The following is a 16816-nucleotide window of genomic DNA, read 5'->3' as shown; positions in this document are numbered from 1 at the left end:
AGATCCAAATTGTATCCGATAAGAGGGAGAGAAAAAGAAAGAAAAAAATCGATAAATAGACAGAGGAAAATTGAAAAGAATCTCAAGTGATACTTGTATTCGAATCTAATCCGGAATCGGTTATTTTCTTTTCATTCTAAGAAACGACTACGCCATCTACCGAATGTAGGGTCAAGTTTTTACTTTCGAAAAAAAAATTTTCTTTTCTCTCTCTCACAATTAACTTAATCTTCTCCATTTTTGATTAATTTAATTGTTTAGAATTAGAGATTAGTAATTAATGATCGATTTGTAAAATTCTCGACACTTTGAGTTGGAGAAAAAGTTTCTTCTATTTACCTTTGGATTCTTATCACTTTATCTCCATCACTTTGTTGGTCTCTTGGTCTCTTTGCTGTTGGTCATTAATTGGAAACAAGAAAAAAAAGTCTATACATGTATTTGTTAATTGTTTGGTTACTTTTAAATCATCAACTAATTGTTCAAGATTAGACTCGTTAATTTAGTTACATATTAAATTGTGTTAAGTGTTTGGTGGATAATAATTAACTGTATTAATATTGTTTCAGTTGGTGAAAAGATGGAAACCATGTTGGAACAATTAAGATTCTTATTTCAAGCTCTTGTGAATTAATTGTTATTTATTGTTCTCCATAGAATTTCAAGGTAATTATTCAATTCTTTTCTTGTTCTTTTTCTAATTTTAATCAGCTTCTAATCATGACAATCTAATTTTAGATTTCCCGCATTAATTGATTATTCTTTTCCCCTTTTTCCTTTTTTTTCGCTTTGTTTATTTTCACTCAGGAAACATGGTGAATATTTTTTCTATTCTTTTCCACAACTCTAATTTGGTTAATTCTCTCTTAGAACTACTGAAAAGAATTAAGAAAAAAATGTCGTTTCTAATTTAGATGTAATTGTGTATTCCAAGATTTTCTTTAATCACCACTTAGTCACAATAGATAATCTGTTTTTTAATCTAATCCACAAAGGTAAGACTCATGTATTCCTTTCACTTTAATTAACCGCCCAACTTGAGTTTAATTGTTAAACGTTTTTTTTCTAATTTGATTTTTAATTGCCTCTCTAATTACAGATTATTTTTATTGGTGATCAAATTTCTGGTCTAAAAATTAACAATTGATTATTGAATTTTCCTCTTATCTCGTTATTTTTATTTGTTACCTGGAAATAGAAAGTATCTTTTATCAATCCTTCCTCAGAAGAATCAAACAGAAGAACGATTTTTTTTCCTTCTATTGTAAAATTTTCTCTTCATATTCTATCTTTTTTTCCATTGGTGTTTAATTCTTGAAAATTATAACAATGTCACATGGACATGGACATTCTCACGGACATTCTCATGGTCACTCTCATGGTGGTGTTGGTGGTGGTCATTCACATGGTGAAGGTGAAAAGTGTCATGAAGACCAACCAATTGCATCAACTTCAACCGGTTTACAATGTGATCAACCACCACATCCAATTGAGACCCGTTGTTGTGTTGACTCAATTTTAACCCGAATAACAACCAATTTTTCATTGGAAAATTTTTGGAGAGAAAAATTTACTTTTGATTTAGATGCTTATGGTGATTATACTCATTTAAAATTTCTCCTTAAAAAGTATATCAAATCAAAAGATACCATTTGTATACTTGGTGCCAACAATGCTCCAATTGGTGATTGGTTAACTTTAAACGAAATTAATGATATCGTTATTTGGGACAAATCGACAACATCCCTTGCACCTTCAAGCCGAAAGCAGAAGCAAAAAGTTAACCTTAAAGTGATACCAAAAGATGTTATGGAAATTGAATCTCCCGAGCCAACATGTTCCGTTCTTATTGATAGAACGGGTATCGATGAAATTTATTATAACAATTTTGATATGGGAAAATCATTGGAAAAAGCGCTAACCTTGGTGGGTGGACGTCTTGAGGTAGAATCAAGGTTGTTGAAAAATTTTGGTCGTCTATTGTTTCTCACCCGATTACCTGATACTATGCTTCAATTTTTGGTTACTTGGTTTCGACATGTTAGTGAATTTGCTTGGATTGTAAGATTTCACCGGTTAGTTCGTGTTGAAGAATCTTACCAGAAAGAGAAAGGGTCAACTCACTTGGTACTTCCCGTTTTCGCTGTGGTTGCAATTAAATTACCATCAGCTAAAGATAAACTACTTGTTGAAACAACTTTCACTTTAACCGAGAAGATAATTGAACCTGTTAGATTTACATATGAAGATTGTTTAATTGAAATTTTCGAGGCGGTGGACAGTTTACATCGGTTAATGACACTTTCTTCTTACTTGAGAAATCAAACTATTAATGATGGTGAAATTTTGGTCGAAGTTTTTTCAGCCGGTAATCGGGATTTTCCTCGTTATTATATTTACATTTGTGATGCACCTGAGGTTAGGATACCTCAAGATTTTGCAATTTTCATTGTACCTGAAGGTCGGGAAACTGAGTGGCTTTTTGGTACACCGGAAGGTCGTCGGCAATTATGTGATAATTCAAGGTGTTTCCGGTTAGCTGTTTGTCATTTATCTCGACATCATATTTATCCTGGTGGAATTGAAAGGATTAAGGCTGAGCTTGGTGCTATTTGCCTTTACTTTCCTCAAGAACGGGTTGTTCAATCATTGAAAGATAAAAAAATACCTTTTTTAACTGTTAATGAAGAAACTGGTCAGCGTCAATTAATGTCCACTGGTCATAGTTCAATTAGTGGTGATTATCTAATCGAAGATGTAACCATAAACAATGAATGGTACCGTCGATTAGTTTTCTTATCATCACAAAATTTAATCCAATCAGAGGCTAAATTGCGACATGTTCGTGATCAAACGTGGGTCATTGATAACAGTTATTTATCTTGTAAACATCATCATGCAATGTTACTTGGAATCGCATGTTACCATGAATTAACCGAGAACCCGTCCGATTGTCAACATAATATGATTTTAATCGGATTGGGCGGTGGATGTTTTGTTAATTACCTTTTGTATAACCTTCGACTTCCTGGTTCAACTGAATTAGAAGTGGTTGATATTGATTCAGCCACTGAACGTATATCACGAGAATGGTTTAATTTGTTCCTGGACGATGAAAAAAATTATTTTCCAACGAAACTGATTATAGCCGATGGACTGGACGTGATCCGAAGTCTCGCTGAATCACAATTAAAGGTTTACTCAGTTATCATGCTCGATGTAAATAGTGATAATCAACTTTCTGGTCTAAGTTGTCCACCTGAACCTTTTGTCGACGATGAATTTGTCGAACAAGTAGTAAAATTGATGAATCCAAAGTCTTCCATATTTATGATCAATGTGGTCACTCGAAGTAAAGATCGACGGATTCAAGTTGAACAAGTTTTGCTTAAATATTTTACATTCGTTTATAGTTTTAAGGTTAATGGTGATGTCAACATAGTCTATTGGTGCTTTGTATCAGTTAAACCCGCGAATCTAGTTGTTCGTGAACTATTTGGTCCAAAAGCAGCTAAAATGGCCTTTGATTATTTAAGTAAAGTTTTACGAACATCGAACATAATTGATTCATTGATTGATCGATCAACAATTGATCATTGCGTCTACAAAGTGAGATAACCAAGGCAAATTATATAATTGTTCGCACTTTCAACTGTTAAATAATCTTTTCCTCTTTCTGTGTTTATGACATGAAGTGAATTTTTGTTTATAACATCATCCAACAATCAACTTGCAATCAACTAATTCTGTTAACCATGCGAAGATGATCAACAAGACAACAACACAAAAAATTTAAACAAAATTATTTTCCACCAAATAAATGGTTTCTTCGTTTTTTACCGAATACAAATTTAAATCAAAAATGATTTTAAACAAAATTATAAAAAGTGTTTAATTATAAACATTTGTAAACAAAAGGCACAATTAAGATTTTCTCTTACTATTGATTATTTTTCTGTTTGATTGAATCAACTTGGGTTTGTACTTTAAAGCTGTAGAGTAATCGGTTAACAATTTATGCCAATACGATTCAATTGTAATCAGATTTAAATGTTTGTTGATAAATTTAAATCCATTAGAGGCAATGGTTGAAGCTTCTGATTGATGTTCAATGAAAAAGGTTAAAATCGACAAGAAATTTGATTGATTAACGGGAACATAATGGTACCAGGGAACCAGCGAATGGTAAAAAAATTCAATCCAATTGGATTGGACATTAAACACCAATGATTGACAAAGGAATAAGTGTTTATAACGGAATGAAGCGGCCACACCTCGAAGATTAATTAAATACTTATAATTACAATGATCTTCAAATGTAACTGTAGGTGAGGGTTGGAAACCAAGGGTATCTTGAGGTGATCTCCAGGCCTGATTTTTGGTGTATTGAGCATCTATGAGATCAGGGTGTGATTGAGATAATAGTATTAACCAATCTCGGTCGGACGAGGTTCGTGATCCTCGAAAGAAACACTTATCTTCCTTTGATTCCCAATTAGGTGATGAAGAAACAATTGACCGGGTCAATAGGTCAAATCGGCCGATTCCAGTTGGATATTGTTCAATGGCTGGTCCGCCAGACCAAAAACTCCAGGCTGGATAAAGGATATCGTTATTGTAACTGTCGTCACGGGAAAAGGAAAATATCGGTAATCGAGTGTCTCTTTTACTTGTGACTGGCCAATCACGAACGTTAATAATCATCTCAATATCGGGTAATTTGTTAATTATTTGAAGTAGAAAATGTTCAATTCCTTCACATCGAGTTGGAAACATACAATCAGGTTGTCGGTAAAGTTGATGGTCAATTATTTGGTAATGGACACCATGAGGTTTTGCTGATTCGATATCATCAAAGGTAATTCCTTTTTCCATCCAATAAGATAAATCTGATTCAATTTGAGGTGAAAAACAATCAAGTGACGATTTAGGATCACATTGATATCCATTAATTGTTTCAACTTCTTTAATTAATCTCATGTAATCGATCCACTCATCGGGTTGGTAATATTTTGCTTTTTCGTGGTAATGATCATAATCATCATCACCATTATCATCATAATTCTGGTTAATAGTCTCTAAATTAACAGCAGATGAAATTGTTTCATGGGAAGTGGACACAATGAAAATGGTAAGTAAATAAATGACCAAAGGTAGAAAAGTAAACAAATTAAGTAGCATAACCATTTGAAGATATAAAGTAAATACAAAAAAAGTACTAATCAATCAACACGAACATTAAACTGAACATAAATAATCCATAAATTATGTTCTCTTAATCTGGTAAACAATCGAGGAATTAGTTGATGTAATTAGTGAAGTTTAAATTGTTATTTAAATTGTTGTCTGGAAGAAGCGAAGAAAAAAAAAGTGCTGAGTTAAAAAACTATTTTCCAAAGAGCTAAATTTGAATTGAAAATGTCAAAAAAAACAAAAACAATATCCCAACAATTAACCTGTCTAATTAACTGATTCAAAAGTAATTAAATGTGAAAAAATTAAGACAATTAAATAATTGAATGAAAGAGACAAGTGAAGATTGACCAGAACAACAAAAATTCTGGTTATCAGAACATAATTGTTAATGTTTTCGGTGACAATCCAAGTAATCAACTTACCTGAATTAAATTTAATTTCCTAAAAGGAAATATGTTACAAGGAAAACACCATTGATTGTGATTAAATCTACAACAATCAACTAATTGCTGGAACAAATAAAATCCATATAAATCTCCAAAAGGTAAGTGGTCACCATAAAGAAAATAATTTCTCATCTGTTTCCATGTTCTTCCTCGATAATCAATCAATCATAATTAACTTTTATACAATTAAATGATTTAGAAACAGTTGATTAACTTAAATAGAAACAACAGTTGGTGTCAATAGAGATAATTAACTGATTAATTGTGAAAAAAAGATAAACACGAAAAAACTGCTTAACAACAACAACAGAATAGAAGACAAGTTGAGACAAGAAAGAGAAGAAGAAAAACGAAGACAGAGAAAAAGAAAGAGAAAATTTTAGAAAAGAACAAGAAAGTGAATAGAAAATCAGTTTGTTCCATTTGTTGTGATGAAATAAGTTTACCTTTTTCTCTTCCACTTTAATTGTACCAATTTCAATTCTTTGGTAATTTTTAATTCTTTTTCTAATCATTTAATTATCTCTAACCAACAAGTTAATCAGTTGATTTAATTTGAATCAAGTTGAACCCACCGAATCTCAAGTAAATCATCTCAAACTTAATGAATCTTTTTGTAATCAATTGATTTTTTTTTTCTCTCTTTCTCTCTTCTCACCTCAAGAAGAAAATCTTTATTATTTATATTCTATTGTTTTTACCTGCTCTTCGTTGTTTTTTTTTTGTGGTGGAATTAATGAGTAAATACTGATTCTCGAGACGTGGTAATCAAGTATTTTCTACCTGTAATTAATTAATATTCTGTCTATTTGCTGGATATATCACTTAATTCTATCAATTGATATTTTCTTCCCTTTTGGATGTATAGTAGTTGCTGTTTCTTTTTGATGATTTGGAAGTTACTTCATAATCTTGGGTGATTTTTCTTGTGATCTCTTCTATTTTTTGTTTTATTCTCCATCATTTGGCCTGACAACTTTACCTCAAATTTTACTCATCACCAGATCTTCATATATTCATCTTGTGTTACCTTTTTTTTTGTTGCTTCCCTTTCACCCAAATCAATGAATATTTGATTTCTTTCAATTGGAGTTAAATTCTGGGCAAACAAACTGAGAAAAAAAGATGAATTTCTTTCAAAAATTGGTTCACTATGTCCTACAATCTATTGCTGCTTTCTATGGATCTTTTTTCCATCCAACCAAAAAAGGAATGATTCCTGATATTACTGATCCAATTTTATTATTAACTGCAAGTGAAATTAGTGAAAAAATTAGACAAGGTAAACTGAAGGCAAAAGCTGTTGTTGAAGCTTATTTCAAAAGGATTGAGATTGTTAACCCGTTAATCAATTCCATTATTGAACTTCGTAAGGAAGCTTTTGAAGATGCTGTTAAAATTGACCAGAGAGTTGAAAAGGAATTGAATGAAGGTATTATCGGTGAGGATGGTCGTTCAATTAAAGATTTTCCACTTCTCGGTGTACCATTTACTTGTAAAGACTCAGTAATGATTGAAGGTATGCATTTGGTTGTTGGTTTAACTGAAAGAAAAGGAATAATCTCCCTTGAAGATGCTCCAGTAATTGCCAATCTCCGACATTCGGGGGCAATACCATTGGCCTTGTGTAATGTGCCCGAACTTTTGATGTGGTGGGACGCTCACAATCAGGTCTATGGACGAACCAACAATCCTTACGATTTATCTCGAATACCTGGAGGTTCGGGAGGAGGTGATGCTTCCTCTTTAGCTTCGGGTGCATCAATCATCGCAGTTGCCTCAGACATTGGTGGTTCTAATCGTATACCCGCTTTCCATTGTGGTGTCTTTGGTCATAAAACAACCGCTGGTATTATCTCTTATAAGGGAAAATATCCACCAATCACCCTAGAGAAAGAATCTCTTTTCTCATTTGGTCCAATGACTCGGTATGCAAGTGACCTGATTCCAATGTTAAAATCAATGGCTGGTAAAGATATTGTAAATCTACCCAAAATCGATGAGCCTGTTGAACTTTCCCGATTACGAGTATTTTACATGGAAGGTGCTGATCCTCCAATGGCTAGTCCACTTAATCCCGAGATGAGAAATGCTCTTAAAAAAGTGGTCAAACATTTGGAGGAAACTTATTCCATTGAATGTACCAAAGTTAATTTCAAGAAATTTAATTACACCATGTCCATGTTTAAAGCTTGTCTCATGCAAACCAAACCAGTACCATTTACCATTGAGATGACCAATCGTAAATCAGTTCTCAATCCTTTCTGGGAGCTGATTAAATATCTCTTTAAATATTCAACTCACTCATTGGCTGCTATCATTGTTGCCATTAGTGAAAAGATTACACCCAAATTGGACACACCAATTCAACAGGGTAACTTGGCCGTAGCGGAATCATTGAAAAAAGAATTCATCTCAACCTTGGGTGATGATGGAATCTTTTTATTCCCTTCTTTCCCTGAACCAGCCACCAAACATGGAACCACAATCCTTAAAGTAGCCAATGTTTGCTATATGTCCATTTTCAATGTTCTTGGTGTTCCTGTAACCGCCTGTCCCATGGGATTAAGCTCAGAGGGTCTTCCATTAGGTATTCAAGTTGCCGCTGCCCCTTACAATGACCATTACACTATTGCAATGGCAAATGAGATTGAAAAAACTTTCGGAGGTTGGATTCCACCCTGTAAGGTTACCTGTTGAATCTTAATGCAATTTTAAGATGGCAATTAAATTGATCTACATAATCAGCGCCTCAATCAACATTCTATCAAAATCTAATTGAGATTTAATTATCTTCCTCTGCACACACAAACATGCACACATCTAATCAACCGTTCACTCACTTTCCAAATCTCAGCTAAAAAAAATCAATCGACCATTTGATTTGATTAATCAATGTTATCGTCATTTTTGCGTTTTAATTGTTGTTATTATTTACCAAAAATTTTTCCAACATTTAATCAACAATCTGGAGCTACATTCAACACCATCATCGCAATATCGTTTAACAATATATATCAAATTTTATTCAATTCCAACAGAAGATTATATTGATCAAATTTTCTCCTCCACTTTAATTTCAATCATTTCCTCATCATAATTTAATTGTAACTTAAATGTATTTAAATTGGTGAATCTGTTTTATTTTTTTCTCATCTTCTTATTACATTAATCATCGTCATCTGATAATCATCACTAACAAATTCACTTTAATGAATCTTAATCATCTAAACACCTCAACATGTAACTATTAATATTAATATATTAATGTGAGCAAAATCTCAACAAAAAAAAATATAAATCTATTTATAATCATAATCATTACTAATTGTGAAAGTTAGTAAATTATTGAAAGAGAAATTAAAATCAATTGAATTGTGTGTTGGTTTCTTGGTATTTTGCAAAACAATTAATTGTTAGCAATTTAATTTTATCAAGAGAAAACAACAATTAATTACAAGTCTATGTAATCAAAAAAAAAGAAGCAAATTAAAACAGAAAAACATGAGAGACTTAATTGTGATAATCGGTAAGTGATCTTATCGAAATAAAAACAATTCCAATGATTCGGTGTAAATACAACCCTGTGTGTGTCTGTTGAGTGTCTAAATTAATCAACAATTAGAAAAGAGAAACAAAATTAAAATTTCATTTTCTTTGCTTTGATAATATTAACAATTAGTAAATTAGATCTGGTGGTAATCGTATGTCCGTTTGAACGGAAGTCGTCGCCATTTTGGGTCCATGTGAACGTTGGATTAACAATGAAGGTTCAACGATCAGTGGACGACATGATTTTAACCGAGAAAGGTGACAATCAACATGAGTAGATGATGAAGATGATGAAGATGAAGAGGAAGAGGAAGGTGAAGAGGAAGAGAGTGAAGAAGATGTTGAAACGGTTGATGAGAATGATGATTTAAGGTGAGTTCGTTGGATGTGCTCGTGTTTTTGACCTGGAGAGATGAAACCGCGTCCACAGTATTTACAAAGGTAAGGAAACTCTTTGGTGTGTTTGTAGATTTGATGAGTTTTCAATGATGAGGCCTGAGAAAACCTCGAACCACAATATGAGCAACCATAGGGACGTTCACGGGTGTGAACACGAGTGTGACAGATCAACGAATAACGAACGGTAAATGTTTTACCACAATCGATACACTTGAAAGGTCGCGATTTGGAATGAGTTTTTTCATGGGATTTCAACCTTCCAAAAGAGACAAAATTTTTACCACAAACAAGGCACGCTAACAGGGAGTCACCCTGTGTTTCCCCACCACCACCGCCACCGCCGTTAATAGTTTCACCTCGAACCCGACGTTTATTGATACGTTTACCAAGTGTAATCAGCCCTGAACTCGAACCGGAACTATTATTATTATGGTTGATATTTAGTAACGACGAGGAGATTGACAAGTTGATCCCATGTCCGCCCTCAAGGGCTGTTGTTGTCGTCGTCGTTGGTGGGGATGTTGATGTTGGTGGAGGTGGAACTTGGGTTGGATTGTGGTTCGGTGCTTGTGGTGGTGGTGGTGGTGAGGGTGTTGATGGATCAGCTCCATACGATAACAATAAATCCTCTGCAGCATCGATCATGGTGTTAACTGTGTTTACTGAATTTAATTTAATTGCTACTCGTTGTTTACAGTTGAGATGATTTAATTTACTGATTTGTTTAATATTCAAATGATTATGATAATATAAAGATGATGATTGTGGCGATGATGATATTTTATTGAACAGTTGATCTTGATTATATTCGTGGTCAATTGAATTGTTTAACCTGGTTGATTGTTTACAATTAGTAGTTACAATTAATGGTAAACTTAAAGGGATAACTATATGATCATTTAAATTGTAGATTTTGATTGAAATGTTTACCCGGTGTGTGAACAATTGAGCAACAATAACAAAATGATTGAAACAAGTATAAACAGAAAATTTAACTAATCGTAATCATTGAGTTAACCTTTTCTTTTGGAAAGTTGATTAATCTCCATTAGTCAATGATCAAGGTTGAGAATGATTTGATTAACTTATAATTGTGATCAATGGATATAAACAATTAGAGAGAAAAGGTTAACAATTGTAACAATTTGTTGAGATATTGAGAGTTACATGAATTACAGACAAAATGAGAACCGTTAAGGGAAAAGAAAGATGAACAGAATATAAATAGACAGAGGAAAAGAAAGAGGATAAAGAGAACGAGAAAGAAGATGAAGATGATGATGAAGATGATTCCATGAACCAGAGAAATTATTTTCCAATGAGCATCATTGGTTAATCACATCATGAGCAGACTCCAAATTCTCAGCAATTAACTTGATCAACTGCGAAGCTTTTCAAATGAAAATGGTTGTTATTAATTTTTCATTTTTCCATTCAAAAGTAATTGATTATTTTTCCAGTTAATTGTTTATGGAAAAAATGTTCATCTAACAATAAATTCCCATATTATCACAATTAAACACTCGGAATGGTTGTAATTTAAACAAAACTGGTATCATAATTAGAGAGAGGGCTAATAACATTGAAAATAATGAACTAATTGGAATCATCAGATAGTTAATTGTTACTGGAGTTTGAGAAGCATGAATTTCAAAATCTCGATTTAAACATGATAATGGTGCTCGATCAAGACTTAAACATTTCACTCGAGTTTTATAGACGATCGGATTGTTCAGAAGTCCTGCTTCGAATGATCGATAACTTCGTTTGAAGATGAGTTTACGTTTTGTTGGATTTTTCTTGTTAATGAGAAAAACGGTCGATACTTTAAATATCGCTTTCGATGATATATCATAAGGTTCCGAATTTTGTTTCTCACGACCAAAAGTACAGCCAAAACTTTTGAGAAGTTCAATTAATGGACGAAAATTTATTTCGACAATATTGTCTTCTCAGTGTTTTGATAAACATCATAGAGTCCTCCACCTTGTAATTTTAGAACTTTTAATTTCGATTTTAATTGGATATCTTTTATAAGGTACGAAAGACACTGAGAAGTTTCCTGGACAACTGGTTCGTAATTATTTTCGAAAGCATCTTGAAGTGTTTCTAATTTAAGATATTCGATATTAGAAACTAGTCCAGTTCGCAACGAATTTGATGATAAGATATTCGATAATAATAAGAATATCATAAGTAGCGTTAATCTGAATCGATTCAAAGTGATTAACGAGGAATCCAAATTTTGGCACAAAATGCATTCGATTTGAATCCAGATAATGTCAATCATTTTTCTTGACGGCGATTGTACTTTTAAGGCCACGTAAAGGATAATAGAGAAAACACTTAGGAACGACAATAATGTTAACCAGAACCACGGGCCGAATTCAAATATGAATCCAAAGAAAGTTGAATAATCAACATTGACTTTTAACTTCTTCTTGTAGCCCAAATAACAACCCAGTTCACTTTCAACTGAACCGGTGGTCAGATTAGGGCCAATACTTTCTAGGGAAATAAGAGGCGGTAGGCGGATATAGTCAACATTGCCGACTTGAAGATCGTATAAGGAGTGTGTACATGAGCCATTCGAAAAGCATCGTTCTTCGAATGAAGTTTCTACTGGAAGGAATGTTACATTAAGCCCATGAAAAGTTGATGATACTATTTCCAATAAGAACCGACCTAAAATACCATCAATAGTTTGTGACCTTGGAGTCCACAACGGATAAAAGTTGGAAATACCGACTCGAATTTGGATCATAACTTATACTTTCACTTTCACATTTAAAGTAAACTTTGAGATATTAAGATATTGATTCCAATTCAACAATGAATTTATCGTTTTTAAAGAGATTTAATTCCATCTCATCGATATTTTCAGTCGATTAGAATTTATGTTTGTTTAGTTCTTAGATCATTAAATTTATATTAGTACTAATGTAAATATCTCGTCCCACGTGGGACGAGATATTCTTTAATTTTCATGAATAAAATTTCTAGAGAATATAAAATTTATAGTTTTTTGTACATCCAAATGTAAATAGATGAAAAAAATTCTAATTATTTATATTCAAATCAAGCTAAAAAGCGCTTAAAATGGACTAAATTCGAGATTTTTTTCTTCGTGTTTTGAAAGGGCCGAAAATGATCTTTCATCATTTTTTGGTTGGTTTGATCACACTGATCTAAAATTCAATATTTTTCTTCAATTTGCACCAAATTCAACAATTAACTAATTATAATTAACGATAAATTTTACCTCTTCATCATTTAATCAAGTTCCGATATATTAACATCCTGTCAAACCCTTATTTAGAACACTTCCTTTTATTAATTACCATTGATTTCTTTTCCTTTGTTAATTAACTAAATATGGTCAACACCATATTTAGACTATTCCTTTTCTCATTAATAACCAACAAAAGGTGAATCAACGTTTATCTCCCGATTCACTCATAGCTCCCTATCATCCGGTATAAATACCGAACCAATGTAATAGAATTAATTCAGTTCATCAGGATCAACAGTATCAACATAATTATCAGTGTTAATAAACATTTAATTGTAACAATCAACTTATTGAATTCATCATTAATAAATACAACCTTAAAATTATATCATCAGTAGTAAAGGTAAACTAAAGGCACATTAGGGCGGGGCCTAATATTTTTTTCTCAGAATGGAATAAAAAGGGGTGGGGAAGATTAAGTGGGAAAATTCAAATATTTTGAAACAAAAATTGGCGCGAAAAGTGTATTAACTTAATGAAACAGTTCCGGAGGACATGTTGACTTGTTGTTGAAGTTGATGAAGTTGTTCACTTTGAGAATAAAGGAGATGTTAACTTGAAGACTGACTGAGGATGAATGACTTTAACATTGACAATCGCTCTTTATTTATACTGATTCGATTGTATGAGATGGAGCCTCATAAACCTTTTCTATTGTCCTTAAAGTTATTGCTGGAGGGAATATCATCGCCCCGAAGCTACGTTAGAGGTTAAAATTTATCTGGTTCATTAACGATCATTTGGCGTATCCCCAAGTCATTTCAGAAGTAAAAAAGTTAAGAGGATTAAAGAATAAGAGACTTATCTGAGTTTGACCTTTGGTACTTCATTCTATAGGTACTCCTGTAAATCATAATGATGAAATCTTCATTTATTGTCTTATTCATTATGTTCAAACATTTCATCATGTATTGTTAGCCATCATTAAGTTAATACACTTTTCGCGCCAATTTTTGTTTCAAAATATTTGAATTTTCCCACTTAATCTCCCCCACCCCTTTTTATTCCATTCTGAGAAAAAAAATATTAGGCCCCGCCCTAATGTGCCTTTAGTTTACCTTTACTACTATCATTGTGTTTGTTTTCAACTAAGTTCGCTCGGTAACGTTACAATAATTACCGAGAAAATTTAAATCTAAATTGTATCTTTTTTCAAAAAAGTCAAGGCTTTTCCATAGGCTCAATGGTAAAAACGATGTTTTTACATTTTTTCGTGCAAAACTTTTTGATCTACTCAATATTGTACAGTCACGAAAAATGAGATGAGAACAAAAATTTTGACTTATGCACATAGAGGTAATTTTTAACTGTGCTTACATTTTTCTATTACTTCCCAATCTAAATCAATTCAATTTTACTTTTCGTTTTTATTAAATTATCTCTTTATGCGCAATTGATTTAATTATTGCTTGTGAAGATTATTTAATGGTTTTGATCAAGAATTGTTATAGTTTTGTTTTGTAGTTTGTTTTCACCATTTGGAACGTTTTGAAATTTTCTTGGTCCTGGTGTTGGTTTTTTTCTTGCGTTGGTTTATTTTGGTCAAGAGGGATGAGGTCAGTTTCGGTAAATGAATATTGAACGCAAATCCGAACCAGAAACCAAGAATACCACCAACGGAACAAACATGAATTCAATTTCGATCATGATGTTAACTGTGTTTACTGAATTTAATTGCTGCTCGCTGTTTACAGTTGAGATAATTTAATTTACTGATTTGTTTAATGTTCAAATGATTATGATAATAGAGAGATGATTATACTATATATTATGTATTTTATTGAAAAGTTGATCTTGATTATATTCTTGGTCAGGTGAATTGTTTAATCTGGTTGATTGTTTACAATTAGTGTTAAACTTAAAGGGATAACCATGTGATCATTAGAATTGTAGATTTAGATTGAAATTTGCCCAGTTATTGTTTATGACAAAGAAAATGTTCATCTAACAATAAATTCCCATTTTATCACAATTAAACTCTCGGAATGGTATTTTAAACAAAACTGGTATCATATTAATAATTAGAGAGAGGGCTAATAATATTGAAAACAATGAACTAATTGGAATCATCAGATAGTTAATTGTTATTGGAGTTTGAGAAGCATGCATATCATAAGTAGCGTTAATCTGAATCGATTCGAAGTGATTAACAAGGAGTTGAAATTTTGACACAAAATGCATTCGATTTGAATCCAGATAATGTCAATCATTTTTCTTGACGGCGATTGTACTTTTAAGGCCACGTAAAAGATAATGGAGAAAACACTTAAGAGTGACAATAATGTTAACCAGAACCACAGGCCAAGTTCAAATATGAATCCAAAGAAAGTTGAATAATCAACATTGACTTTTAACTTCTTCTTGTAGCCCAAATAACAACCGTCTTCACTTTCAATCGAACCGGTGGTCAGATTAGTTCCAATACTTTCTAGGGTACTGAGAGGCGGTGGGAGGATAAAGTCAATATTGCCGACTTGAAGATCGTGTAAGGAGTGTGTACATAAGCCATTCGAAAAGCATCTCGATTTGAATGGCGGTTCAACTGGAATAAATGTTACATTAACACCATTCAGAGTCGATGATATTACCTCCAATAAGAACCGACCTAAAATACCATCAATAGTTTGTGACCTTGGAGTCCACAACGGGTAATAGTTGGAAATACCGACTCGAATTTGGATCATAACTTATACTTTCACTTGCACATTTAAAGTAAACTTTGAGATATTAAGATATTGATTCCAATTCAATAATGAATTTACCATTCTTAAAGTAATCTAAGGAAATTCAATTCCATCTCATCAATATTACCAGTTGATAAGAATTTACATTTGGTTAGTATTTAGATCATTAAATTTATATTGAATGTTATTAGTGGGATGAGATATTTTTTAAATCTATTATATTTAGATAAGTTATGAATAAGAATTCAATTAACTTCCAATGATTAATTGAATACAGAACAATAAAATACAAGTGAATTATCATCAAAATTCAAATTTTCGCCGTTTTTAATTGAAGAATTATTCATGAATGGACATTTAGGAAGTTCATTTAATTAGGAAATTATAATTGTTGATAATTAAAGGGTTATAATCAGTCAAAGTGTTCAGGTAGATTTAAGTTCATTTTTGGCTCTTTTTATCAACTAGATCGGTACGAAATTGTATTGAACGATTGGCCTGATTGTCCAAGTGTCGATTTAGTGAGTGCTTGTGAAGATTAGTTAATGGTTTTAATCAAGAATTGTTATTGTTTTGTTTGGTAGTTTGTTTTCACCATTTGGAACGTTTTGAAATTTTCTTGGTCCTGGTGTTGGTTTTTTTTATTGCGTTGGTTTATTTTGGTCAAGAGGGATGAGGTCAGTTTCGGTAAATGAATATTGAACGCAAATCCGAACCAGAAACCAAGAATACCACCAACAGAAATGAGAGAATCAATCGCAGTCCATTTAGGTCGATAAATGATTGACAGGTTAGGGAATCGAGTTAAATCAGTGATAATTGCCGTTAATGGTGAGAGACTGCTAACTGAATAAGATGACCTGAAATGTAATTTACAGTTAAACAATCATGATGAGAAGTTCGAGCTTCACAAATGGACAAAATTTTATCGACAAGTTGACGATAAGTTAGATTATTTCTAATTCCTAGATAAGCGTCAAAACTAACGAAAGTTGTATTAATGGACGAAGGTAAAACACACGCGTGAAACGGCCGACCCAATATAGTTAACGACAAATTGTTCAAACATGAATCCAATTTCGAGACTTGATTTTCATAACCTTCGTCTTGGTAATTAACACAATCGGTGTAAGGGGAAGAAAGTCGAGAAATCTTAATGCCATAATATTGGACCATGTAAATTGCGGGCTTCAAATCGACTCTGAAGCTTATCCATTTAATTTTTCGCAGATTTGGTGAACTGTTTG

At 32.5% G+C, this 16816-nt stretch overlaps 3 protein-coding genes across 3 annotated transcripts; 1 reads left to right on the top strand and 2 right to left on the bottom strand.

Annotated features, from left to right (window-relative positions):
• The first annotated feature begins 461 nt into the window (after positions 1-461).
• On the top strand, positions 462-8960 carry LOC128389069 (uncharacterized). The gene is made up of 5 exons (XM_053348579.1): positions 462-666; positions 808-995; positions 1100-3616; positions 4738-4815; positions 6760-8960. The coding sequence occupies exons 3-5, from the start codon at positions 1330-1332 to the stop codon at positions 8340-8342; spliced, it is 3948 nt and encodes a 1315-aa protein (XP_053204554.1). The 5' UTR covers positions 462-666; positions 808-995; positions 1100-1329; the 3' UTR covers positions 8343-8960.
• LOC128389039 (O-glucosyltransferase rumi homolog) lies at positions 3867-5964 on the bottom strand. Its single transcript, XM_053348547.1, has 2 exons — positions 5619-5964; positions 3867-5346 (listed from the first exon to the last, which is right to left on the bottom strand). The coding sequence occupies exon 2, from the start codon at positions 5185-5187 to the stop codon at positions 3925-3927; it is 1263 nt and encodes a 420-aa protein (XP_053204522.1). The 5' UTR covers positions 5188-5346; positions 5619-5964; the 3' UTR covers positions 3867-3924.
• Positions 8961-8962: 2 nt separating the features above from the next.
• On the bottom strand, positions 8963-12357 carry LOC128389068 (uncharacterized). The gene is made up of 3 exons (XM_053348578.1): positions 11534-12357; positions 11175-11492; positions 8963-10590 (listed from the first exon to the last, which is right to left on the bottom strand). Exons 1-3 carry the CDS (start codon positions 12355-12357, stop codon positions 9321-9323), a joined length of 2412 nt encoding a protein of 803 aa, XP_053204553.1. The 3' UTR covers positions 8963-9320.
• Between the last annotated feature and the right edge of the window lie 4459 nt (positions 12358-16816).

The sequence above is a fragment of the Panonychus citri genome, unplaced genomic scaffold (genome assembly GCF_014898815.1).
Source record: "Panonychus citri isolate SS breed McGregor unplaced genomic scaffold, ASM1489881v1 Contig00104, whole genome shotgun sequence".
In the NCBI taxonomy this organism is placed as follows: domain Eukaryota; kingdom Metazoa; phylum Arthropoda; class Arachnida; order Trombidiformes; family Tetranychidae; genus Panonychus; species Panonychus citri.
The sequence above is the reverse complement of the archived record's forward strand: the minus strand, read 5'-3'. Positions and strand labels throughout refer to the sequence as shown.

Coding starts and splice junctions, on each gene's coding strand:
- LOC128389039 (XM_053348547.1), bottom strand. CDS start 5,187: ATGGTTATGCTACTTAATTTGTTTACTTTTCTACCTTTGGTCATTTAT.
- LOC128389068 (XM_053348578.1), bottom strand. CDS start 12,357: ATGATCCAAATTCGAGTCGGTATTTCCAACTTTTATCCGTTGTGGACT. Junction 11,493..11,533: donor AACACTGAGAAGACAATATT/GTCGAAATAAAT, acceptor ACTTCTCAAAAG/TTTTGGCTGTACTTTTGGTC. Junction 10,591..11,174: donor ATTAGTTCATTATTTTCAAT/GTTATTAGCCCT, acceptor ATGATTACGATT/AGTTAAATTTTCTGTTTATA.
- LOC128389069 (XM_053348579.1), top strand. CDS start 1,330: ATGTCACATGGACATGGACATTCTCACGGACATTCTCATGGTCACTCT. Junction 3,617..4,737: donor TTGCGTCTACAAAGTGAGAT/AACCAAGGCAAA, acceptor AATTATTTGAAG/TAGAAAATGTTCAATTCCTT. Junction 4,816..6,759: donor AGTTGATGGTCAATTATTTG/GTAATGGACACC, acceptor AAACAAACTGAG/AAAAAAAGATGAATTTCTTT.